At 34.9% G+C, this 26529-nt stretch overlaps 1 protein-coding gene across 1 annotated transcript in view; it reads left to right on the top strand.

Annotated features, from left to right (window-relative positions):
- Window positions 1-8131: 8131 nt before the first annotated feature.
- Window positions 8132-26529, top strand: part of CNTNAP4 (contactin associated protein family member 4) — a gene marked incomplete at both ends in the record, with an annotated part of 249687 nt that continues 231289 nt past the window's right edge. The window contains one exon of the mRNA XM_082075208.1: window positions 8132-8216. Within this exon, the coding sequence (XP_081931334.1) occupies window positions 8132-8216 (85 nt within the window). The remainder of the gene's footprint in view (window positions 8217-26529) is intronic.

Here is a 26529-nt window from a genome sequence, read left to right as displayed (position 1 = left end):
ATGAAAGTGAAAAATACCATCCTTTTGAATCTCTGTTTATCAGATACTGGACAAATAGTGACTTATGTTACACTGTCTCTGTGTTTAAAGTTTGCAAAGGGATTACAGGAGAAAGGAGAGAATTTTCCAAGTGAACAATGGGCTTATCACCAGTATAGATGGATTTCACTGTGTTGCTATCCCTGTGTGGGCTCCCACAATGAAAATATGATGGGATCAAAGAGACTATAGAATGTTTTTGGTTTATTTTAATTAAAGTTGGAGAGTTTCTGCAGAAGGCAACAACAGACATACTCTGTGGGCCCTTTCTGGTGATGTAAATCTAAGAGTAAACCTAAAATTGCTCTCTTATTTTTCTGCAGTTGGTGCTTGGTTTTGTTTGTTTGTTTGTTTCTTCATTTTAAAGCTCAGGAATTTATGTCAAATCTTCTCCATTGAGTGGTTCTGAAGTAAGAGCAAAATTTTGCTTGATTGTTTTGACTGATTGTAGGATTATTTTGCAGTGCTTTCCAGCATCACAAAATTGATGTTGACACCTGTCAGTCTGTCTGTCCTTTGTGTTCTTCTACATCTCTATAAAATCTACATGTTTTCTAACCCTTCTTAGTTTTTAACTGCACTAGTAGTATTGCTGATATCAGCAGGGGCATGCACAGTGCAATCAAGATTATATTACAGATGAATCATTCTCTTCTATGGGAAAATCACTGAGAAAGATCAATACTAAATCTTGATTTGTGGAAAACCCAGAGTGTTATCTACTGTTTCAGGAGGGATAAATGACAGAATGGAAGGTCTAAAGAATATAATCTTCTCTGTAATTGCATCAAGCATGAGGATCTGAAGGGAATCTTGATTTCTAGCATGAAGATACAGATGCCTATCCTCTGCAGTCCTCCTTTGAGACATCCCTCCCCTTAGCAAAGTGGATGCTCTGCCACTGTCTCCTTGGTTTTGTATTAGTTCTTGCTTCAAAGAACACCAATATTTGGACTCAGAAACTAATTCTGCTTTAAGCAAACTGTAGTGGCAGAATAGCATGAGCTATTTGTTTTTAAAGACAAGCACTTCCTTCAGGAAGAGGAGAAAAATGAGTGTGCAGAGGCTAAGTATTGAGCACTAGACAAACTAAAGCAAACAAGGCAATACTACATGATATTGTGTATTTAACCAAGTAGTTACTGTCTTTTTTTGTTGTTTTGTAATCTTGGGGGAAAAGTATTGCTGGCAGTAAGCAAAAAAAAGGGTAGAATAACAGCTGGGGAAAGCTGCTAGACACCTCTGATTCATTAGCATCTTGTTTGTCATCCAAGGCCTTTGAGATGTGGTATCTCATAAGACTTCCCTAGAGATCAAACACAGAAATACATAATTCCCATGGATCTCTCATTGTCAGACAAGAACTGGTCTGGGTTCTTGATGCAGTATGCAGCAAAAGAGCAGCTTAAATAAGTGAGTGAATTTGTCCAGTCATGTTTGTAATAATAAAAGAAAGGAAAAGAAAAATTTATTCTTTTTGGCTTTATATAAAAGAGAATCATACAAGACAATTGTTCATCTTACATTCAGAATCAAACAGCCTTTGGAAGAGCTTGATTGTTTCCTGATACAGATGGGGAGAAGCTGCTGATCTTTCTGTCACTGCTTGTATTCTGAATGTCTCTTCCTCTCAGTGTCTCTGTTTCACAATGACATAAAGTCAGACTACCTCCCTGCAAAACACCTACAAAGAAATTCTATTCTGTGAAGAGATCATTATCTTATTTAACAGATAGGCAGTGGTATATTAAAAGTTGCTTATACTATCTTGTGATGTTTATACTACTAAACCACATTTAAGTAAATCTACACATTCAGGCTGGATACTTTGCATATGATTTCCATAGGGATATAACAAGGGAAAGAGGGAACTAAGAACAAAAAGGGTAAAGTGATTTTCCCTTTTCTGATGCCTGCAAATAATACCTAAAGGAAAAACGAACAAACAAAACCAACCAAACAAGCAAACAAAAACCAGAACAAAATAATTTCCCTTTAGAGAACTGTGTGTATGTCTTAACACATTGAACAATGTCAGCAACAGTTAACCTACAGTATGTAGAGTCTGACCCTGGTCTGCAAAACCAGGGTCCAGATCAATGAAACACTGGTTATTTGCTGCTTACTCTAAGTGCTGACAATGCAGGTGAGACCTGACAATTCAGTTTAGAGACATTTACATTTTTAAAAAAGCTGAGTCCCATATTTTTGACCTTGTTCAACTTTCACAAGTCTGTTTACTGCCATTCTTCTTTCATATTATCTCTCTGTTACACATTGCTTCAACAAAGCACCAGATTTGTATCCTAGTACAGTAACAAATTCTGTTGGCAAATGAACAATTTCACACAAATTAAGATAGAGAAGCTATATTACATGGCTTTTTCTCCAAACACTGAAGAAATTAAGCTTGTGTAAGTTACATGTTTTGTTGTGTAGCAACTGAATCATTGCCTGCTTTCCACTGAATTGACAGATTTTGAACATGAAACACTTACATATAAATGAAGTCTAATAATGCTGCAATTTTTTTCAAAAGGTCTAAACAAATTTTACATAAAAAACATATTCATGTTTACCTTCATTGTCAGCCTTAGATAAGGCACATTCTGAATATTTTACTATTGCATATTTTTCTAGATGTCTCCCAAACCACCAGCTCCACAACCCTGTTCCTTCTATTCACATTGTACCCTTAAGTGAATATATTCAACAAGGCTTATACTTTAATGATAATACCTTTTTGTCCCTTTTGTTATCACGTTCCTCTTATTCATTGCACATAGCCTTTGCTATAATCCACCTTTTTTACATTATCAAAAAAACATCATAACGATATCACAGTCATATGCATTCTATGTCAAGAATCTATATTTCTTTCCTTTAAGAAGGAATCAGATATCAAAGAGACCTATCAAGTCAGTGTACTATGATCTGCCTTTGGTATTATAAATTCATGTTATGTTTTATGGCTCCATTGTCCACTTTCAATCTCCATGTCTTTAATTATTCTGTCCTTCAAGGCGCCCCACTTAGGAGCAAAGCCACTGAAAGTAGCTTAGTATCAAGCCTACAAGACTGTTTTCTTACCTCCTTTTATTATCCCACCATTTCTTTTTATTTCTACAAATTATTTTTTATGTTACCCTTTTACAAACTACCCTTTTCACATGTGAGACATTAACAGTGTTTGTTAAAAGATGTATAAATTCATTTTCCAGTGTCCCATATTGAAACTGCAATTTCCTGTGTTGGGAGCCATGATACACAGAGTATTTACTGTGGAAGGAATAAAACCCTTCACTGTGAAATGAGAAGATTCACAAGGGCTAAAAGGAAGCATTTTCACAAAATTTCAAAAAAGATACCTTCAGGATTTTCACTGCATCCTTTCAGGTGATAAATCTGAATGATCAGACAGCAGCAGTAGCTAAGCTGTGTGCAACCACATATCTTGTCCCATCCTTCAAATCCACATTTACAATGATGTTAAGGGAGTGAATTCTTCTGCACGTGCATGGAGTGCTTCTGCTCTGGGCTTTGAGTCTCACCTGAGGAATAAATAGGTTTTAAATGAAATCACATTAAGCTGCAATAGTTTATAAAATGTGCTGGACACAGCTAGCTATTTATTTATCTATTTATTTACTTTTTTTTTAAACAAATACAGCCTGAATGGAAACTTTCAGCTTTGCAATCAGAAGACAAACTGTACTATTCTGCCCCTACTGGTGGGAAAAAAAAAAAAAAATGTAAGACTGGTAGCTATGATGCCTTCATTTCTGACAAGCACTTTTACTCTATGCCATCCCTATTATAGAGATCAATGATTAAAAAAACAACCAACCAAACAAAAAACCCCACACCAGCCCCCCCCAAATAAACAAACAAACAAAACAACAACAAACAAAACAACAACAACAACAACAACAACAAAGCAAGCAAACAAAAAAACCTGTAATAGTATTATGTGGATATTAATTTTATTTTGTCTTACAAATGACTAAAATATATTCCAAATATCATTATTGACCTACCTGGCATAATGTGTCTCTGTTCACTTAGTATTGGTTTATGTTTGTCTTTTGCATTTCTGCTCTCTGCAGTCTCTTCAGACAATTACAGCAGCGTTTTTCTGCAGGGTTACTAACAGTGTTGGAAAGCAGATTTTACATGATCTTGAAAGAGTTCAGTTTGCATTAAAACAATACATTCTCCAGCTGCATTATATGACTAGACGCTGTAAAGAGAAACAAGTAATACCAATAAAACTGCAGCAGGTGGCACTAGAAGGAGGGTTAACCAGGGCCATGAGGCAGATGAGTGGTTCAAGAAAAGAAAAATAAATAGAATAGAAAGAACAGAAATGTTTAAAATTTGTATCTCCTTCTTCCTAGTCTTTTGCAATAAGGATAAAGTGGCACAGCTGGTTGTATATATAAAATGGAGCTTGATGGCTTGATGCAGCTGGATCAAGGAAAGGTATGATGCAGAAGGTAGTAAGTGAATAGATAATTTCCAGTTTGGTTGATGGTTTCTGGAAACATCATGGAGAATGAGGAATTTAACAGGGAAGGTTAAAAAAAATATTTTCAGCTAACCAGTGAGGAGGTTGTTGACTTTGCTTACTTCTATTATTGTGCTTTGCAAGCAAATATTCATTTTTTACATTTGGGGTCATTAAATAATGTGTAGTGAATAACTATGATACACTGAAAATCAAAACAGTTGTTCTCTTGTAAAGCTGACTTCCTGTCAGAGACAGAGGAAAATTAATTCCCTGGCCTACAGTTTATAACTGTCCTATGTCTTTATCGTATTTTAAAATTGTTTTCCAATTAATAAACCAATCACAGTAGTACCGAGACTATGGTTAGCATGAATGTAAAAGTGTTTCCTCTTTATAGACAAAAAGTCTCAGTGAGAAAAAATTTACAGAGGAATATTTTTTTTCTTAGTTTGAGTCTGCTAAGAAATATAACTTGATTACAAAGTTCTTAATTTGTAAATGAAGGCTGGCAATACCCAAATCAAATTATTCAAATTTTGCACAACCAAATTTTTCAGATTTTTCAACAGTGAAGATGAATCTATAACAACACATAGTCATTATTTTGGGTAACCTGAAGTCTTTCTAAATAATGTCTGTATTCAGATCCACTGGGAAAGATCCTCTATCAAATCAAATGGACAAAATGTTATGTTTCAAAGAGAAATATAATTATTAAGATTTTTGGTATGCAGGGGATATTTCAAAAACAATACCAGAGAAAGAAAACAAAACACTGAAAAAATGAGGGAGGAAAAAAGAGGACAACAGGAAAAGAGTCTTGTAAAAAAGCTACACAGGAAAATAGAAATGAGGAAGACTTGTCTGAGTTCCACCAACAGGAACTCAGAAGTTAATGACAATCTTAGACATTGTACAGAAGAGAAATGGAAAATGAAATGCTGGAATAAAGAAATAAAATTATGGGAGCAGAAACATTTCATGGATGCAGAAGGGCGGTATGTAGTGGTATGAGTCAAGCTATGCATTTTAATGCACTTTCTAGATACCACACATAAAGAAGATGGTTATTGTGACATTCTAGAACCATACTGTTGGATACACTTCTGTAATTTTGTCTGTCCACTCACAAACATGTAAAAAATTCAGTATATTATTTTGTTATAAGAATAAGACTGACTTTTCCATAATTATAAGAGTACATTATATCCATCTGTATATTTTCTTGTCATTCATCCCCTCCCAGAAGATCCTATGACCTTTCTCTGTCGTATGTTCCTTTTTGGTGACTGTAAACTATTTTATAAGACAAATATTTACCCACGATGGTACTAGCCATTCTACTGAATTTGTATTATGAGAATAATAATTCTTCCTGTTTCAAAACCCTAGGGTGCTTAGAGCTAATCCTAAAGAACATCACTCCATAGAATTCCTTGCCAGGGTTTTATGTTATTTGTCCTATTTTTAAACATGAAATTTCATCTAGCTGCACAATCCACAACGGTCTCATGGGATATACTTCTGAGATGGGATGCAGTGCAAGGATAATTTTTATGTTCATATTAATTCAGTTGGAAGGTCAATATTAACCCAAGGAACTACAAGACAAAGAAATCCAGCTTATGGACAAGTTACTCTACAGTTGTACTAAACTCTGGAAGTGGAATTTGGAATTTAAGGGAAAATTTAGGAGAGCTGGAAGGCAGGTTATAATCCACATAATTTTTAATGCTGTTTCTCCATGTTTTTCATACAAATAAAAGTTTATAAGGGGGAGAAGACTGGATGCATAACAGATTATTTTAACTTCCCCTGTATTTTTCTGCTCAGTGTAGTCATTTAGATATAGGCGTTCTTCATTTTAATCATACTGATTTGCTGTTTTAAAAATAATGTAACCATAAGCTCCATTAAGCGCCTTTAAAAATATTTGTCATTTTTTAGTACTTTTATTTTTGATGTGTTGGCTGATCCTTGAGTACATTTTTCTAAGACACAAATTAGTCTGTCTGTGGTAGTATGAAACCCAAATACAGTTTACTCTTCCTTCTCTAGTTGAATCAGAGCATCCTTCAAGGACTGAGGAAGTTGCTTTAAATAAGTAAAGTTTAGAAGATTCTGGGTCTTAATTCACATTTAATCTCTGTCTCACAGTTGCTCCAGACACCCAGACACGGCAATTTGCATTAAATTCCATAGTGTCTGCAACATGCAAGAAGAAAACTCAGCTGTATGCTGTATAGTGTCTGACCCACACACCAGAATCCCTTTGGATGGAAAAATCTTTTGCTGTATCTGAGCTTCTAACCAGTTCATATGAAATAAGAAGACAAAGTCTAGGCCACTGGGCTGAATTTGTAGTTGCTAAATCTACTGTTTACGCACCTTGTAGTAACTAGCCATTTCCTTTTGCAGTACACTGTCATAGTAATTTCAGTCAAAATATAAGGCCAGTCTGTACAGTGGAAACCCTCCAGAAGTAGGAGTGATGGAGCCATTGGTGTGGTCCTTTTATGCAGCTGTTGCTCCCACTAGTGTCAGCAGTTCACTAATAACAAGGCTATTCCTCATGTTTTTTTTTTCTCTATCTTTCTGTAACTTATAATTAACATAAAAAACAAAAGCATTTCTAGCATATGGTTTAAATAAAATGTCCTAAAACTCCTATGAAACTCTTTCCCAAAAGAAGCTCTTTCGGAATGTAATGTAAGTACAAACAAAAGTGTGCTCAATGTTGGTATTTGGGTCTAAAGTTTTTTTTGTGAAAGCTTGGCACAACTGTATTTTTATATCATAAGTATTTACTCTTAGGAGCTGGGAATTTAATTCTCTAATGTTAATATTAATAGCAATAAACCTGACCAGGTACATTCATGGTGCATTTTTCTGAGGGGCAGCTGACATTTGGTCCTACGCTCACTTCATAAGTAAAGGTAGACTGCTTTTTTTATTTGTAAGCTTAGGTTTTCTACTACAGGCAAAATATGCTCATTCAAAAATGCAGAACTCATAATGCTTTTGCAGCTGAAAGTGTAAAAAAATACCATACTGGAAAAACACAAGGAATGGCACTATGAGCAGTGAATGCTCCCCGCTTCTCTCTCTCTCTCTCAAAAATGACAAAGAACTGGTCAAGGCGAGCACTGAGCAAGCGGCTGCGTCTCAGTGCTCATGTGCTGGCTGCTCCGTTTTATTGTCTGGCTCCCACCAGAGCCTCACATTTCCTACCTGTCACCACAAGGGGTGTCCAGAACCCGCTGCCGGGCTGAGGCTTCAGTAGTCACCGCGCGGTGCCGGCAGCCTGGCAGGTTAGCCCCGACTGATTCCCTAAAATTGAAGGAGAGATTGTCGCTGCTGCTCTTCAGGGACTGCTGTTGTTAGAGGGAAAAGCAGGTTTGGAGGTGTGTGTGTCTGCGTGAGGAGACGCGGAGTGCATTTGCCTGAGGTGTCTGGCCACTGGGAAGCACTGCGAGGCGAGGCAGAGGAGAGGTGGTGAGAAGAAGAGGCAGAAGCAGGACTGAAGTACAGAGCAGCTGTTTCCTGATACTGTTTCTTTCGGGTGTCTCAGTGAATGTGAACATGGATTCTGTCACTGAAATCTTCTTGAAGCTGCTGTTTCTCGTCTTGGTTCATAACTGGCACACAACAGTGGCAGGGAATAAATGTAAGTATTGCATATGATTTAAAACTCAATCCAGAGTGTTTTGAAAACTTCTGGGATATTTTATTTGCATTGGGAATAAATATTATTTTTGAGAAAAATGTTTGCTTCTTTGAAATCCTGACAGCAAGTTGCTAGGCTGAAAATGTTCTAAAATAATTCTATAGATTTTTGTCATGAGTCTATGTACAGAATACTGTTTATAAAGCTTACTGTCTAAGAGTATCTGAAAGCAGCATTTTACAAAGGGATGTTATGTTCAGCCCCATTTTAATTTTGTTTTCTATTTGTAAACGCAGCATTTCCCAAAGAACTATGTTTTATGTGGAAATTACTGACAGATTTCTAATGTGTACAGTCTCATCTTGGGTTTTAGCAATTTATAATTTTGAAAGCTTTTATCTGTATCTCCTGAATTAAGCTGGCACTCAGATAACTCTGATGGATATTACTGTGCAGTTCAAGAGCAGTACAAATATAACAAGGAAAAATGTGGGTAGCAAGACTTTATGTTGTCTGCATTGACTGCTTAGGGAGTATTGTTCATGCATGACTAAAGAAGAGAGCGTGATCAGTTCCAGTAGAAAGTTTTTTTAAAAAAATGAGTAATTCATAGTTAGCCAGTAGGGTGGTATTGCAAAATAGAGATAGTGATTACAGTTTTAAAGACAATCTGCCCTCTAGGAGGCAAATTTGATATATACCTGAAAATCTCTGGTTTTGGTGTTAAATTAGATTAATTATCTTTAAATTAAAAGGAAAATGAAATAACTTATCAGGAAACTCATTTTCAGAGGGTTGATCATTCAGGAATAGTCCTGAGCTATTCCTGTTCCATTTGATTCAGATTCAGCAAGCTGAAGGATTTCATTTTGCATACATGTGGAGGAACAGTAGCCTAAATGCCAGTCCTTCATAACCTGAATTGAGCAATATTCTCTCCCATTCCTGTTAAGGCACTGGTCTTGCATCACAGGAATGAGGAGGGTAGGAGCAATGTCTCTATGGGAAGAAAGTGCATGCCAAACCAAGGAGGAATGTTCAGGAATAACCTTACATCCCGGTGGCAGAGGACAGCTCCCTGGAAACATTTGAGCAATGGCAGAGAAGTTTTAAGTGCTCTATGGGTCTGTAGCCTAGGGTTTTGCATATGGATGGTTTGTAAACTAAACATGCTCCCATGAGCCAGACATTCACATTGCAGCATGAAAATGATCTTGTGCTGTCATTCAGTAATGATTTCTCATTTGATACTCAAGTGCACAGTGTAGCCCTAAACATGAATATTAAGTTCCTCTTGTTAAACACCCTGCTGCAATCCAGCCACAGCTTTAATTCTTTTCATCATTCTGCATTGTAGAGTTTATGAATACATCCATTTTCACAACACCATGATAATTGAATCGCACATTAATAGCGCTTGGCACTATGCACAAAACTAAATCAGTCACTTACAGGGAGGCATATTAAAACCATTACAAAAAAGACTTGCATCACACAGCAAAGCATTAAAGCACTAGAGGTCACTCTTACAATTTAAGAAGTAAGGTTTGAGGAAAAGGCTCCAGTTTCTTCCCAATACAGAATTATGAAGGATGAAACAAATCAGGTATTAAATACATTTACTACTGTTTTTCTGAAATGCTTCTCAAAAACAAGGCAAACTCAATTACAGCATCACACGACTGATCTGAATGAACAGATTTTTCACACATATGCTAGTATTTATAAATGTATAGTGTTTTTATTTATTAATAAGTCCTAACTCCTGTGTCAAAACACTCATCTGGACTGAAAAAGAAGTATTTCCATGCTACAGGCAAGGAAACTCTTTGTGGGAAGAGTCAATGAAATTATTTAAATTATGAACGATTGAATGCTAACGTGTGAAGAGAACTTGACCAGACTACTGTATATTTTTCCTTTTCAATATCTAATCTGGAAAAAAAAATCCCCATCTATATATATTATTCTAGAAATGAACATATCTGTGGGATAGTTAGTTTGTTTTGAAAGTGACAGTTTCCATCTCAAGTATCAAGGTATGAATTTTGTTAGTGTGTTAGGTTTCATAACCTCAGTAGAAAAGGTTTATTCATAATTACTGATCACAGTAGATACATGCAGCAGCCATTATCTACTCACTTGAACTTACGTTACTCCTTTCTTGAGAAGCTGAACAGGAATTGAAATCCTTTTAAATAGGTGATTTTACTATTGACATCAATGTATTCAAATACTATTGCAAAATCCAGTAAAGTTCAGCTTTTTTGCATGAATTCTCATGGCTAGATTGTCCAGTAGGCTGCCAATCATCAAATAAAATAGGAATTTTTAAAATTCTTCCTCTAAATTAATCTATTTTTCTTAGCATTTTATGATTCTTTCTTTAATATCAGATCATGGAGACCTAAATTTTGCTTTGTCCTTCTTTGGACCAGTTGCCATTAAAAAAAAAAAAAACAAAGTAAAGACCTTTACACTTCACCTTGAAGTGTCCATGTAAAAGTTACTGAATCAGTTGTATAAAGAAAATTTCTTGAATCAAATATATGTGTTTAGAATTATTTTTGTATTAGAGGAATCACAGTATTCCTTTCTTGAGTAAAATTATATTGAAGTTTTTGGTTATCAGGAGGTGCCAGACCCTATTATCTAGAATATGAAATTTGTTGGTGTTGCTGTTGTTTCCTCTGAAAAAAAATAATGCTTCCAATGAGGACAATAATAATTGAGGTTGGAAAGGAAAATATTCTTAAAGTTCTGTAGTAGCACCGTTTTGTGCTCTTCTGTCCTTTCTTCCTCCCAAAGAACTGCACTCCCAAAGCACTTGAAAGAAGTTTGAAGTGCACAGCCCTGAGTAAGTAACTGTATAAGGTGAAGTGTGAGTTTTAAATGAAGAATTAAAGCAAGTACTTCTCTAAGTATTTTTCACTGGAGCTAGGAAGCATTTTTGTTTTATTGAGACCTGCCTCTACAGCTGTAAATCAGCAAGTTACTAAATCAGCCCTTGGGAACTTGCTAGGAATTGATACTCTAATAGGTGCAGTACTCAACTCAGCTGTGACTAAAAATTATTAAATTTAATTTTGACAGTGAATAGAAATAAAGAGAACAAATTAGGGACTTTCTGTGTAAAGTCTGATGTCTTTATACCTACTTGTCTTCATTAAAATTCTCCAGTTTTACAGATGCTGCTGTCAATTCAGATTTTCATTTTTACATTGCAATGATAATAATTTATATAAATCCATAAATGGTTGTGGTGGTTGTTGTTGTTATTATTATTATTATTATTGCTGTTGTTAACACTTTTAAATATAAGATTTCTTGCTACTGTAGAAGGCCTAATCTAAAACTGAAAAAGAATGACTGTTAATGATGCTGAATTTTTCAAATAGAGGACTGAGGGATCACCTACTTGATTATGTTATCAGGTGCAAAACATCGTACAAGTAATATCCCCAGGGAAGAGATTACTTGCTACAACAGAAACATTGTATCTTAATTTAGAAAATAATTTCATTCTGATGTTAATCATTGGGATCAAACAATTCCATAGAATATTCAACAACTTTATGGAATCATGCTAAAAATATATTAAAATGCTGTTTATCACAAACAAATTAAATTAAAATGTGGGGTTTTTTACTGCTAGTTTGTGGTTGATGTGAACTGTAGGGGAAGAGAAAGGAGAAAGTTCCTTGTTCCTTAATTTATTTTGGCCTCATTAATATTTATCTTATGCTTATTATTATCTATCTCTGTTCTCAGATAACAATGAGGACCCCATCAGAGATCAGGCCATCTCTGAGCAATTATTTACATTAATAAAACATTACAGATATCTCTAGTATATTTTGCATGTTTTTGGTACAGTAAAGTCAAAAGTTTGTGTGAACATCAAATCTAAACCAATACCATTGGAAAAATCTATCAAAATTTATTTCGGACTTTCAACGTTGAGAATTCACAAAGTGCTTGGGTTGATTAAGCAGAGTATAATCAACAATTTACATCCTATTGCTCTAGGCTTTCAAATTCTAAGGAACATATTTGTGCCTGAGCTCAGTCAGCAGGATGAATGGAGGAAATTTTGTAATGATTGACGGATAGTGACAGACAAGTAATGACATTCTCGAACTGGGATAGAATCAGCCATAAAAAGAAAATGCAGTAGTTTATACGTAAGGTATGTTGTCAGTGCTTGTAATTATATTTGCAGTATGTGTTGGGATCTACTGTGTTCTAGTTAAGTACGAGTCAGGTGTTCCAGAGTAATCACTACTTTCTTCACATCTTGATAATTCTATGGTCATGGCCATTCTGCTTTCTTTCTAACATAATAAGTACATGTAAGCGTGCATCTATATTAATACACAAGACAGACAACCTTTAACTAAGGTGCAGTATCCAATTACCTATCTCTCACAAAATCATGTACACTTCTGTCATTGTATATGAGGTACAATATTCAAGTTTAGTATTTTTTCTGAACCCTTCTGTGCTGCAGTAAAAAAACACAAATAATTTCTCATATATTAATACATCTCGTATGATATAGTTGCCAGTATTGTGCCTACTGATTCAATCTCTGTAACACAATCTCTTCAACAATCACAATTTCATAGCTTCTAACAAGTTTAGCTGGGAAAAAAAAAAAATAGATCAATTTTCTCCCCCCATGCTTTCTCACCCCTGCTGCCTCCTCACCCCCAAAAAAGTAAAACAAAGAATGCTTGAATGCTCAAGGAGCATTACATCTTTCAAATATTTATTTTCTTTTCCCCTAAAATGATCCTTTACTTTGGTGCTACTTGCAAGTTTGATAGTTTAGTGGGCAGTATCACACAGGATTAGAGCTCTATTTTGTAGAAAAGTTAGAACTGTTTCTCAACACTTTTGTATGTTTATTCCTTGTTGGTTGCTCTCAACTAACAAAGTGATAACAGAGGTTAAGAGAAACTTCCTAGAACACACTAAGAAATGCATTAAGGATTATAAGGAAATGTCAAGTTGTAAAATTAGTCATGTCTATCAGTGACTCCAGAAGTACACATTAACTTTATTTAAGAGGTTTCTGAAATGAAAAGTTAAAATTTGCTTTAGTTTTTCAGTTTTGAGTTGTTTTATGAAGAGGTAAGGTAACCCAAAACGATAGTGATAACATTGACTTCAGAAGTTTCTGTACAATTGCTTGTTCTTTTTGCACTGTTAAATATGACTAAGGTTAAAGGTTTTGATAGATTGATATGGTATTATAATTATTGAATGCAAAATGTATTTTTTAACTTACAACTTGTAACTTTGACAGTCAGGGCCTGTGCATGACTTCTAGATTAAAATTGAAAGAGAGATATGTGTGTCTTGGTATACTAGTGTATATTGCATAAATATCATTATGACAAAAACTATCTTTAAACATAAAAGTAACATAAAATGTGTAGGAGACAGAGTATGTTGTCATGATGTTTTGTTTTACTTGTTTGCAAAAAAAGATGCAACTTTAATGCTAGGATTTATCCAATTTCAGGTAGAAGAAATTTTAACTCTGTAGTGTTTTATACATATGTATTTAATAATGTTTACTTATTTGTTGTGTATTTGTTGTTTATGTATGTGCGAGTATAGCATTACAGACTAAAGTGTGTCAAAGTCGGTATATCTTCTTCCATCAGTTGAAGCTAATGACAGTAACATTAAGTTAAATCTGTGAGATGCAAAGGAGGGTTCGTGTCCAATTATTTTGTTTTTCAGAAGACAGTTTTCAGTGTTTATTACAAATTGCTATACTATTTTTCAGTAAGCAAAATGTAGTGTGGACTAGGAGGTAAAAATGATACTGTTTATATTGTACTTACTGAGTATTTTCAGTGCAATAATTTGAGAAGTGATTGAAATCCTGGAAACTTCTGACATTTTAAGTAGATTAAAATTAGTAACTACAGAAATTTTATTTAAATACTATACTCACTTAACAGACTAGTGAAAAAAACTACCTCTAGGGTTTCCAGTCTCAAAGGATAGAGAAAAAAATATTATTAAGAAACCTATCCAGCTGAGTAGTAATCTAATTACTTTTTTATTAAGTAGATCTCATTATTTGGTTGTGCTAAAGAATAAGCTACTGCTTGTTCTTTGCTGTTAGAGTGCCTGTTTGTTTCTATAACAATCTTTTAGCAATTAACATATTTATGTATGTGGTATTGAGGGAAAATTACATTAGAAACAGCATATTAGAATATTTGAAATTTTCTTATTACTTAATACAATTCTTTATTCAGTCAGTTACTGAAGGTCTTGCTCTTTTTCACATTTATCTGTCCACTTTTCAATCTAAGTAGAAAGTGTTTTTGAAAAGCTAAGCTGATCCTAAAAATATTATTTTAGAATTATTTTTTTTTCCCAATTATGCTTAAAATTTGACACCAAAAATCCTCAGCTGTATCTGGTTGATCTGTTCAGACTTATTGTGAAAATATATAATTAAAGAAATTCTTAAAAAAACAAAAACAAAAACAACAAAAAACCCTGAAGTCTCGTAAAATATGCATTTAAACAGGATACAAAAAAAATATTATCACTCAGATAACATATAACCTAACAGAAACTTCATTAGAAGGGCAAACAGAATAAGTTACTGGTAGACAAGGTCTAAAGCAGAGGTTTCGAATGAGACAGCAGGAGTAAGACCTCAAGAGGATAACATGCACTACCAAAGTGATGCTGTAGATAGACTGAATTGCATTCGGAAAGCCTGAATCACTTTAGTTAATTCACCCGCAGCATTGTATTGTATCTTCTGTTACATTAGTCTGGGTACAATCAACGTGGATACCCTGTAATTATCTGAAAGTCTGAAGAGAGGGAAATGTTTTTTTCTTTAGGATTATGAATTATGGTAGTGACCATATGATATTTACTGCTATGCAGTATTAATGAGGAAATTCTAATTTGAAGCTGGAAGACATTTTGAATTAGAAATAAATATACAGGAGCTGCAGGAGGGAGATTTTCCTGAATTTTCACTGCTTCATTTATTAGCAAATGTGACTTACTTCTGAGATACATGATGAACTCTGATGACTTCTTCAAAGACAGGAAAATTGGTATTTATCTAAGATTAAAAATTTGAAACTTGTATTTTTATTGCTGAGCTGTCTAAGTCCCTTTTTAGTTGTATGAGACAAAAGTAGTTCTTATAGCAAGAAGTCGTGCAAAAGATGGAAGGAAGAAATAGCATACACAGTTATCCAGTATAAGGTGATTCACAGTGTAAGTGCTATTTGTCTCATCAATGATTATGACTCTAAGTCTAGATAACCAGGTCAGCTGTAGCCTTCGTAGATATCAAAACTTACATGACATGTCTTCCAGTTCTGTCAAAATATCCTACTCTAAATTAATTTTAGAAAAAAAGTATAGCGAGCCAGACTGACTGCCTTGTACAGTAATTACTGGCTAAGCCAAATGCATTGTTGTTTGGTATTGAAGCTCCCAGAATCTCCCTTGTCTGTGTTTGGGTAAGTTGTCTTGATTTCCCAAGGGTTAAGGCTGCTGCTATTAATAGTCCTAGAGAAAATGTATGGACAAAGTGAGGAACTGGAATGGTCTACCTGTGAGAACGTTAGGATGAAATATACAGGTGATTTGACCATACACAGTGTTCTAGGAAAGTGAAAAATCTCTTTAACTTAAATAAGCTGGAATTGCCCATTCTGTCCACCTGAGACAGTCTGTTCTTTATGGCCCTTTAACAAATTGTGATTAAAGCAACATTTTAACCCCAGTCTTATCAAACCATGTAATTTTTTTTCTGCTTCTAAAGAAAGCATAGAATGAAAAGATACTGTATTATGAACAAAATCAGCAAAATATTATAGAATTTCTTTTCATAAAACAATAATAAGATAAAAGTATCTTGGTACTTTTACAGTTCCTTTAAAACCTTTTTACTATCCAGCATCTAATGATGGTTATAGACTGACTGTTATACAAGATAGGAAGCCCTTCTGTCCTCCGAGTCAGCAAACTTTGGCTCTCACTGATTAATGACAGGATACCTATCTACTATGCAGCAGTCTAGTTTACAATGGTTCTGTAATTGTGGTGAGATTTACTTACAATTCTGTTTTTCAGAAAAAAAAATGAAATCTTTAGTAACTAAGGTTTTGTGGTTTTGTTGTTGTTTGTTTGTTTGTTTTTTAAATAAATGACAAACAACACTGTGCCTTCATGTCCTTATTCAACCAAAGCTCCCAGGGAAATCAATGGGAGCTTTGCCTGAATAAATATTGAATAAAAGCTTTAGAAAGAATGAGCTGAATAATTCTTTCAGCAGTGATATGCTGCATAGTTTGGATATAACTGGTCTCTTTATTTCCTTTCTGTGTACCAGTCTTTTGATTTTGCCTTGTTTGGAGAACTCAGATACAGAACTGTGTAACAAGCAAGAATTACTCATTTGTCCTACTTGACAAAAAATAAATATGAGGAGAAAAAGACATTTAGAATTTTAGCTAGTTCCTGTGGTTAGGGAATTTATATGACTGCAGTGAAAAACTACTGCTCTGTTTTTCTGAGCCAATTGTAACATTTTTCTTCTAAACCATCAAGATGATTGATTTTAATTTTCAAGGGTGAAATAGCCCTTCAAAACTGAGGACTTTCAGGAGTACATGAATGCAATGGAGCACAATGGGGGTTGCTGAGCTCTACCCTCTAATTGATAAGGTGCATTGCAGTAACTCTCAGTTTTATCAGCCTGAATGTGGAATTTGTAGAACTGTTTTGCAGTTGCATCATGCCAACACACTCTGGAGCTCCACTGCACCCTGTAGTGATTACATTTCTGTCCTCAAGCAAAGCCTGCCTCAGTTTTTCCACAGGGTAGATATGTCCTCCAGTAATTAAGACTAAGGACAGATCTCTTGGAGAAGTAAGGGATCATCATAAAACTTGTTTGCAAATACTTACCTATGATTTTAGCTTGTTTACTCTTACATAAAATATATATGTAAACAAATGTATGTCACTGTTTTTTCCCCATAAAATAGGAGAAACAGAGCCACAGTGGTCTGTGTGTTCATTTCCTGATGTATTCGTAGAAGGTCTGTGTGACAGTGATGAGGCTGGCACAAGAAGAGGACTGTTACATGTTTTTTCTCATGGTGCAGGGCTGTAAAAATGTCATTCTAACTTCAGAAAGTAATTAAGGAAAATTAAATGTAGACGGAATTAAATGATAGATGAATCAGCTACCAAACCTCTGAATTTGATAGCCTCACTGTTACTCTAAGAGGCTATCAATGTACTTCTTTCTTCTGGGTGAAACTTACAGTGCATATAGCAATAAATAAGTGTAAAATTCTTAGATATCCTAGGCACAGGTGACAGGTTAAAGGTAACTATAGCATACTCCTGAAGATGACTTTATATGTGTTAGGAAATTTATCAATTTCATTCATAGAATATCACTTTTTATCATCTAATTCTTGTCTATTTTTTATGTGCTTTGGTGCAGATGACTTCTCTTTTTTTCTCTTTCTTTCCCAGAGGCTCAAAAAATCTGATCTGTACTCAAATGTAACTTGTTTTGACTTCTGTGAACTGTGATTGTCTCATAGATCATTCTTATGCTGTATAGCTGTGCTTTACTGAGGCCTGATTCATTCTTCTTGGACAGGAAAACAAAGAAGAGGAGAGACGGGAGAAAAAGATGATTGATATGCAAGTACTAATAGGCACATTTTTGCGCTATCTGCAATGAAGGGCTGTTAATTTTGAAGCCATTGAAAAACGCCTACTTCTATTTTCTAGCTTGCTGTAGCCCAGAAGTGTTGGCTGTCCAATCAGAGTGCCTCAAATTTTGAGCAATGGCTAAGCAATGGATTCATAGTTATGCAGAACTTGATCTCCATTCTACTTAGGATACTGCAGGAGGAAGTAAGCTTTTTTTTGGACCATGTTGTGTCATGTTTTTAGGGTGGGGAAAAATCTACCATGGCAAAGATTACTTCTCTTTTTCTGTCTCTGCAACAACTACTTTGAAATTTGATGACATTTTGTTTCCTGGGAAGAGATGGAATGTATGAACACAAGACAGCAGCATGCCCAGGTGACCAAAAAGGCCAAGAGCATCCTGGCATGCATCAAGAATAGTGTGACCAGCAGGACTAGGGAAGTGATCGTCCAACTGTACTCAGCACTGGTGAGGCTGCACCTCAAATACTGTGTTCAGTTTTGGGCCCCTTACAACAAGAAACACACTGAGGTCCTGGAGAGAGTTCAGAGAAGGACAACAAAGCTGATAAGGGATCTGAAGCACAAATCTTGTGAGGAATGGCTGAGGTAACCAGGGCTGTTTAACCTGGAGAAAAGAAGGCTGAGGGGAGACCTTACTGCTGTCTACAACTACCTAAAAGGGGGTTACAGCATGGGGGCTGTTTGTCTCTTCTCCCAAGTAGCAAGTGATAGGATGAGAGGAAATGGCCTCAAGTTGTGCCAGGAGAGGTTCAGATCGGATATTAGGAAAAAATTATTCACAGAAAGGGTTATCAGGCATTGGAACAGGCTACTCAGTGAATTGGTGGAGTCACCATCCCTGGACGTGTTCAAAAGACATTTAGATGAAGTTCTTAGCAACATGGTTTAGTGTCAGAGTTAAGTTATCGTTGGACTCAATGATCTTTACAGTCCCTTCCAACCTAAATAATTCTATGATTCTATGATTTTTTTTGTAGGTATTCTAGGTAAGGACAGATTGAGAAATTCTAACAGAGAATTTTCTGATCTAACTCTTACCTCAGTAGAGTGTGTAAGTGTGATGGAGGTAGTTTCTCTTGCGAAGGAGGTAGTTTCTGTTTTGATGTTTCTAATACATTTTTGTAATGTCTCAGTGGATGTGTTTCACAGATACCATTGCAGGTGCTCAAAGTATATGTTGAGTGGAATCAAATTATGTCAAGTTTCAGTGTGTGGTTACGAATACTTGATCATTATAGACTTGAAAGGCTTGATTCAAAAACCTACCAGTGAATTAGTGTCAGTAAACTTGTAGTATGATGGATAACAATGGCTTACCCAAGAAATGTTGAATCTGACATTCATATTTACATGTTTACTTTTATAGTTATTTGAATCTATGTCTTGTTGAATGCTTGAAGACCCTATCAGCAGATATTTTTTTTACTGAGAGAGTGATCTTTCACACTTGTATGTTTTTTGATAGTAGCAGAGGTATTATGATTTACTGAGTCTATAAATATTTAATCATCTATATTATTTTCATGGCTTTAATTAGTGTAGAAGTATATTTGGAAAACAACATCTCAAGCTGGATATGTCTCATTTTCTCAGTCACTCAAGTTGGATAAATATAACACAAAATAATCCTAAACTTGGAATAGCCAGGCTCATGAGGATTTCGAGATGTTCCTGTGATCCTTATCTCCTTACCCGGCCACTTGCTGGTAGAATGATATGTGTAGGAGAAAGAGGTGGTGAAACACTTCCTCTGACTCTGGAACTGCACTGCTAAAACCATGTTGAAACTACAGTTACACTCATGGACAGTTTCAGTCAGAAAATCAGGTACTATTTAATGCAAAATCCTTTTGCAGAAAAGAACACTGTAAAATACTGAATGTTTCTTAAGCTATAATCTCTCATATAACACAACCACGTAAATGGGTGGTAAATGGCAGTGGGTAGTAACACTCAGTATGTCACCCAGTTGGAGTATCAATGGTGATCTATTTTTTAGTATCCTTTAATGTCTGCTTAAAAGTATTTGAAAGCTAGTATCATTATCGATTTAAACTTCCTCTAATCAAATAATTCACTCTCACTTTTCCTGCACTTAATGATTGTCATCGCTAAAAGAAAAAATCATGTGCTAGATCACATAATACTATCTGTACTGGAACGTGGACTTTACCATGATGAAGGAATTGTGTTATTCCTTCAAACAGGACAGAGATTTTATTTTCAAAGCCTAACTGCAAGACTCAGAAGAAAATCAAATGTTCTTTTAAAACAGTAAGTAGTGTTCTTCTACTGATTAAACTACTGTTGGGAAATTTTTGTTGTACCCTTCAAGGTGAACTGAACATATATTTGTGCTTAAATATAAAAAATAAATAATTAGGGAAAACGCATTGAGAAGACTCCTACTTCAATAAGTGGTTCTAGAAGGAGTTTGCAAAGAGGCCTCATGAGCAGATGCCTTATGTTCACTTGCCCCAGCACCAATCACCTGATTGCATAGCCCACCTGTACCCACCCTTGTGTCCATCCTTTGGCGCAGTACTGCTGCCAGAATTTGGGCCCTGAGAGTTTACTGGTATTCCAGAATGGCCACAAGACAACAGGGAGGCATTCTGTCTGTGGCATTCTTGCTCCCAACCTGTTCAAATTTTTCTGCAATTGAGCTTTCTTGCCCTCCATGCCAGATAATTTCTCAGTCACAAATTTACCACTGCTAAGTAGTTACAATTTGAATTTCCCCTTAACTACTTTTGTGCTTATGTAGCTCTATTTATTTATTTAGGTTATATTTGAGAAGTCTGATCTTGTGGCATATATGTTAAAAAAGAATTCCCAGGACTGACACGTAATACTGCTGTTGAAGGTCTAGAATGTGGACACAGGCGGAACACAGATGTCCATGGCTCAGTCTAGTATGTTTTCTAAAGAAAACTTTAGGTAAAGAATGATGTGTGGTCCAAATTTTTCAGAGACTTTAAAATTCATTCACTTACTTAGCAATATTTGCATTATCTTAATGTGCAGAAAATTATCCCAGAAACAGCATTTTAAGCTTTTTTATTGTTGTTGTTGGTTGGGTTGGGTTTTTAATTGACTTAATCTTAGTTTTTTTTTTTTTCTAGGGTGAAGTTTCCTATAGTATGAAATATTGTTACATAATGAATCAAAACAAAGTATTGCAGATCCACTGTTCTATCAGCAACACAGTATTTTATAAACTCTCTCCATTGCCTTTTACAGGCATCAGAAATTCAGATGCCAGATTGTTTCTTTGTACTGTGGCTTCATTTTCTCTTTTCCCTGGCAAGTTCTCCAAGACTTGGAATTAATTCTATTTTTGACATGTGGTTTGGCTGCCAAGATCAGCTTCGGATACTCTGCTCTTTACCATTTCTTACTGATACTGAGAAATGTAGACTTTTTGTAGCAGTGTAACTAGGTGGAGATAGATCTTTACAGTTCAGAAGTCCTGCATGTGAGTGAATACTTAAAGCAACAACTAATAAAAAAAGGAAGAGCCTAACAACACTTAAAATGTGTACTTACCACTTGTAGTCCATCTGTAACACATCATCTTCTGTGCTGGCAATGAGTTTACTCACAAAGGTTGTTTATGCATGTCAATACTCTGCACACACAGTGCTGCTGGTTCATATAGTTTTTATGCTGTCTTTATGTGTTATATACCTTCTGTGAAACTCCAGTATTCAAAAAATCACACAAAATGAAAGCTTTCCAAGGATTTTTTTGAGTTCTAATCTTTGTAATTGTGAAACAGAGAATAAAAACATTTAATGAGTTATCTTAGTGATAGCATGGACAATCTGCATGAAGCTCCCAAGGATTTTAAGTGTGTATCGTGTTCTGTGGTTCTGATCCTGGCTGTCAAAAGAAGGAATGCAGTAGGTCCTAGCTGACATCGGCAGATGTAAACCAGCAAGATCTTTTAAATACACTGCCAGATTTTTCTCTTGTTTTGAGTCTCAGAGTGGCTATGCATCTTAGCTTTTTTGATTTTTTTATTTGAGAATTGATTGTAGTGTCAGGTAACTTCTGTCCTTATTGCTTAAAATCTGAAAAACAAACAAACAAAAAACAAACAGACCCCAATAACAATAAAAAACCCCACATCACTAAAGAAAACCAAACAGCAACCCCTCCCCCCCAAAAAAACAACAAACCAAAACCAAACCAAACCACAACAAAGCAGAAAGAGTCAAAGAAGAAAGAACACTTTATAATTTAATTTTCATGAGTTACACTTCATAATATCAGTAAATAATATCAGTAAATTCTTTAAGCTAATAAGATTGCACTAGTAACTATGTACTTGCAAATCTAGATGTAAAAAATGACTTTGTATACAGGTGGAGGAGTGTCTTATTTTTTAATGACAAAATCCTGACATTTAAATTTATTTTAATGAAAATGTTTGGCACATGTTTGCATCATTTTAATGTGTCTCACACTGCAGAGCTCTCTTGGACCTCTATTTCGTGCACAATTTTTACATTCTTTTCCAATTGATGTTCATAGATAATTGCATAGGTGAATTTAATAGAGGACATAGTAGTTTAATAGCAGATATCAATGCAGAACCTGCCTAAGGATGATAAGGAAAAGATCTATTGTTACTCCTCTGAGTAAGTTTCAGAATTGTTTTATACACATTCAGAGAAAAACATACAAATGCAGAACATCCTGCACAAATGTTTTCTGGACTTTTTTTTGGATATCTCATCCTAAAGAAGTGATGCATTTCCAAATGACAGAAAGCTTCTTTTTAATGCCTCTTTTTCTTTCATTGGTAGCAATTTTGACTATTTCTTGGTTCTTTCATGTCACACCATTCAATGGAGGTTTTTTTTTTTTTTTTTCTTTTTCAGTGAAAACACTAGTTTGTGTCAAAAGAAGAGATAAACAATCATGACGATTAGGAAAGGGCTGATTTTTATTCAGACTTGTAGTGGCAATTGGTGTTCTCTTTATCAGATTGGCAGATTGCATTTACAGAATCCAGCAGCAATTCAGAAGGGAGCACTCCTGATTGATGTGGGTTTTTCTGAGCAAGGCAGGTTATAGAGTATGCTGCCACTGCATGCCTTCTGTAAGGTGGCAAGCTACAGAAGCTAACAAAGTTGTGCCAACAGCCAAATGATAAAGTTTTTTCAAGTGAATGTGTAGGTATGTGCTTCACAACACATATAATCTTTCTGCTTTTAAGAATATCAGCATTCTTTCTGTTTCTTCTGGTATAATTATATTTTGGCATGACAGAAACAGATACCACAGAGTTATGAGCTTTTGACTGTGTCTTGTCCTAAAGTTTTTCATCTTGCCGATGAACTTTCAAAAAAACCATGGTAACTCCTTTTGATAGATCTCATCTCATCTCATCTCATCTCATCTCATCTCATCTCATCTCATCTCATCTCATCTCATCTCAGGTCAGCCTTTTAATGTTTTAGATTAGATAGTCCTGATTATGCAAATGTATGTTGTATTGGTTCCCTTCCTCTGTCTGCTTGCAATGGCTTTGCCTCAGCACAGAGTTCTTATAAAGCTGGATTATGTAGATTACAGTTCCACTGTATGTATCAAAACAGCAAGTGAAACTGTACAATTGGTTTTTGACTATGTGGTACAACTTCAAGAGTCTATTTATGTCTTTGATAGTTCTCTATTTAGTCAAAATCCCCAAACCAGAGCTGCTTCCCTCACCACAATACATGTGCCCTCCCATCAGTTTCAGTTATTGATCTAAAAAAAACAAATACATGGTCAGATATTAAAGTTAGACACTGACTTAAAGAGAAAATTCATAGATAATACAACTAATTAAGGGAGAATCATTCATTGTATTGATAAGATGAGCTTTATTTTAAAATTTTATTGGATAAATTCTTTAAATAATAATGAAATACAGTGTTTTTCTAGGCACCATGCTATGTAAGGAGATCAATCACACAGAATCACAGAATCACAGAATGTTAGGGATTGGAAGGGACCTTGAAAGATCATCTAGTCCATTTGCTTTCTTTAAAGGCAAATCACATTTTCATAAGCAAGCCAACAAGATAAGGCATACAGCAAAGCATGAACCTTTTCCTTTTGGAGTGATATTTACAACTATGTATGGAAATGTTAGGAGCTTTTGCTAAACAGAAATGCCCATCAAGGAATTTTCCAACCATCAGCGTGCACAGACTGCTCTCACTGAAAAGGATGAAGAAAGATTTGAGAGGTTCGAGTCAAGAGAAAAATGAATGAATTCTTCCAGAAAAGGCATAATTTTCAGAAAAAGGATCCTATACTTCTGCTATCTATTGTACCTTTAAGTTTTCAGTGTTTGCCAAGAGATTGAGATGTTTTTGTTTTTATCCTAAAATGAGCCTTTTATTCATAGCTTGAGTAAACAATAAAGTAGAAGCTTATACAATATTTTCATTCCACTAAAAAATTGACATAATGATAAGAGCTGCGATAATTTAGCTAACAAAGAGCTTTGTGGGTTGGTCTTGTGACTATGAAGGCAAATTTCTCTCAAATGCCAATCTTTCATTGAAAAAGTTATCAGACTGCAAGATTTATTCTGCAAGTAAATTGAATATCAAATTATGCCTCAAAGGCCTTATTAATTCTTTTAAAGCAATTTAAAAATGCAATATTTATGAAGATTTATTTTTAATATTTTTTTTGCAGTATTTCAGCTCTATTAGAAAATGAGGGGAGTGTAAAGACATTATTCTCCTATTATTTTTATGTGTCTCTTGGATAATCTCATAATTTTGCAATATTTTGCTGCAGAGTAAGTGGAAAGTGAGGATCCTGTGCATCACCTGCATGTTTTATGGTTTCATATAGGCAACCTGATCATCTTTATGTTATACTCACTTAAATATAATAGTGTTAACAATCTAAATAAGACAGGAACTCATCAGGCTGACTATCCATGTGTGTAGCCAATGTCCCTCAATGGACCACAATTATAATGCACTTGCAAAATTCAGGTAATTATTAGGTGCAAGATGTTGATTTTCATTAAAAGATCAATTTCTAAAATTCTAGGTTTTCTGGTTTATATGATGAGGCTTGACTTCAACAATATATTTTATTGATTTGTAGTGTATTATCATTTCAATGGAATTCTGTCACTCAGCTGAGACAAGCAATCAGTAATGCTGAATTTTGTTTTCTATCCTACTACTTTACTCTTCCTTGTGAATGTGTAATGTAAAATGCGAAATCGACCCCTGAAAAATGAACTTTTGCTTTTCTATAGGTTTCCTAATCCAGAGTGTTCAAAATCATGGTTTATTTTCTGCCCTTTATTTCTTTCTTGTCTGCCCAAGTGATTGAAGGTTGTTCATGAGATGCTACACATGAACACTGACCTACAGTGAATTGTTTATATCCATAACTTAGAAGCTGGAGCATGCATTTGTAATTGTTCATGTTGAGACACCAATTTAATATGATAAATTTTAAGCATCCACTTGTTTTTTCATATCTGTTCATGCTAGTGGATAATTTTATGTCATCTTATGGCTGACTAATATATTTCAGTCATGTCTATCTAATGAACTTCTGCATTGAGCTGAAATTCTTGTTATTTCCTGTCAAGTACATGACCTTGTACTTTCTGCTGCCAGATTTCATTCTATTTCTGTTACTCTGTCATCATCTAGTTCTTTCTTATGATACCTTGATTCTACACTGCATTAATGACACCACTTGATTTTACAGGGACACAAATTCCCAAACAGATCTCTATTTTTTTTCATGGTCTTAAAGAAATTAATGAATGCCTTGATTCTCAGACTGTTAAATTCATGTGGTTCGATTCTTCTCTTCCTAGTATCTTGCATTACCATTTTTCTAGCGTTGTGCAGTATGTAGCTTCTTTTCTCATCTACTCATGAATGACTAGCAATTTCTTACACAACAACAGGTAAAATCAGTCACTGCTTTTCAGTCTAAATATTACCTGTCATAGAAAACCACAGATTACTTTGACATGATCTACATTAGATAACATTTGTTGCATTTGATCCAGTTTTCCAGTTACCTCAATTTCCTTAAATATTCTTTCCTTTCAAAATTGTTCTAAATTCTCACATATTTTTTAGGTCAAATTAAAAGATTTTTACTTGCTGCTTTACACCTCTTCTGCCTTGCTTGCTTCCTTGATTCTATATTTATACTATACAGGGTATCGTACAGTTATTCACTACAAATTCTTCCTGATAGATTAGTTTACAGTGCTTGTTTCTTGATCTGTGGTATCTCGTATAAGCTTCTCAGTAACCGGGAATACAGACATTATTCGGAACAGAGTTGGGGTTATAATCTACTACAGTTAATTTTTTTTCATTTGTTCACATTACCCATCCTGCTACTGTCACTTTGTTCATGAGTCATACTTCAAACATATTTTGAGAGAGTTTGTTATATAAGTTAGTAGCTAACATAATATTTGAAGAGAAGCACAGAAATATCATTTTTAATATTAAATATTTTCATACTTCAAGAAGAAATTAGACGTGTG

Source organism: Streptopelia decaocto (assembly GCF_964273445.1).
Source record: "Streptopelia decaocto genome assembly, chromosome: Z".
Classification (NCBI taxonomy): Eukaryota; Metazoa; Chordata; class Aves; order Columbiformes; family Columbidae; genus Streptopelia; species Streptopelia decaocto.
The sequence above is the reverse complement of the archived record's forward strand: the minus strand, read 5'-3'. Positions and strand labels throughout refer to the sequence as shown.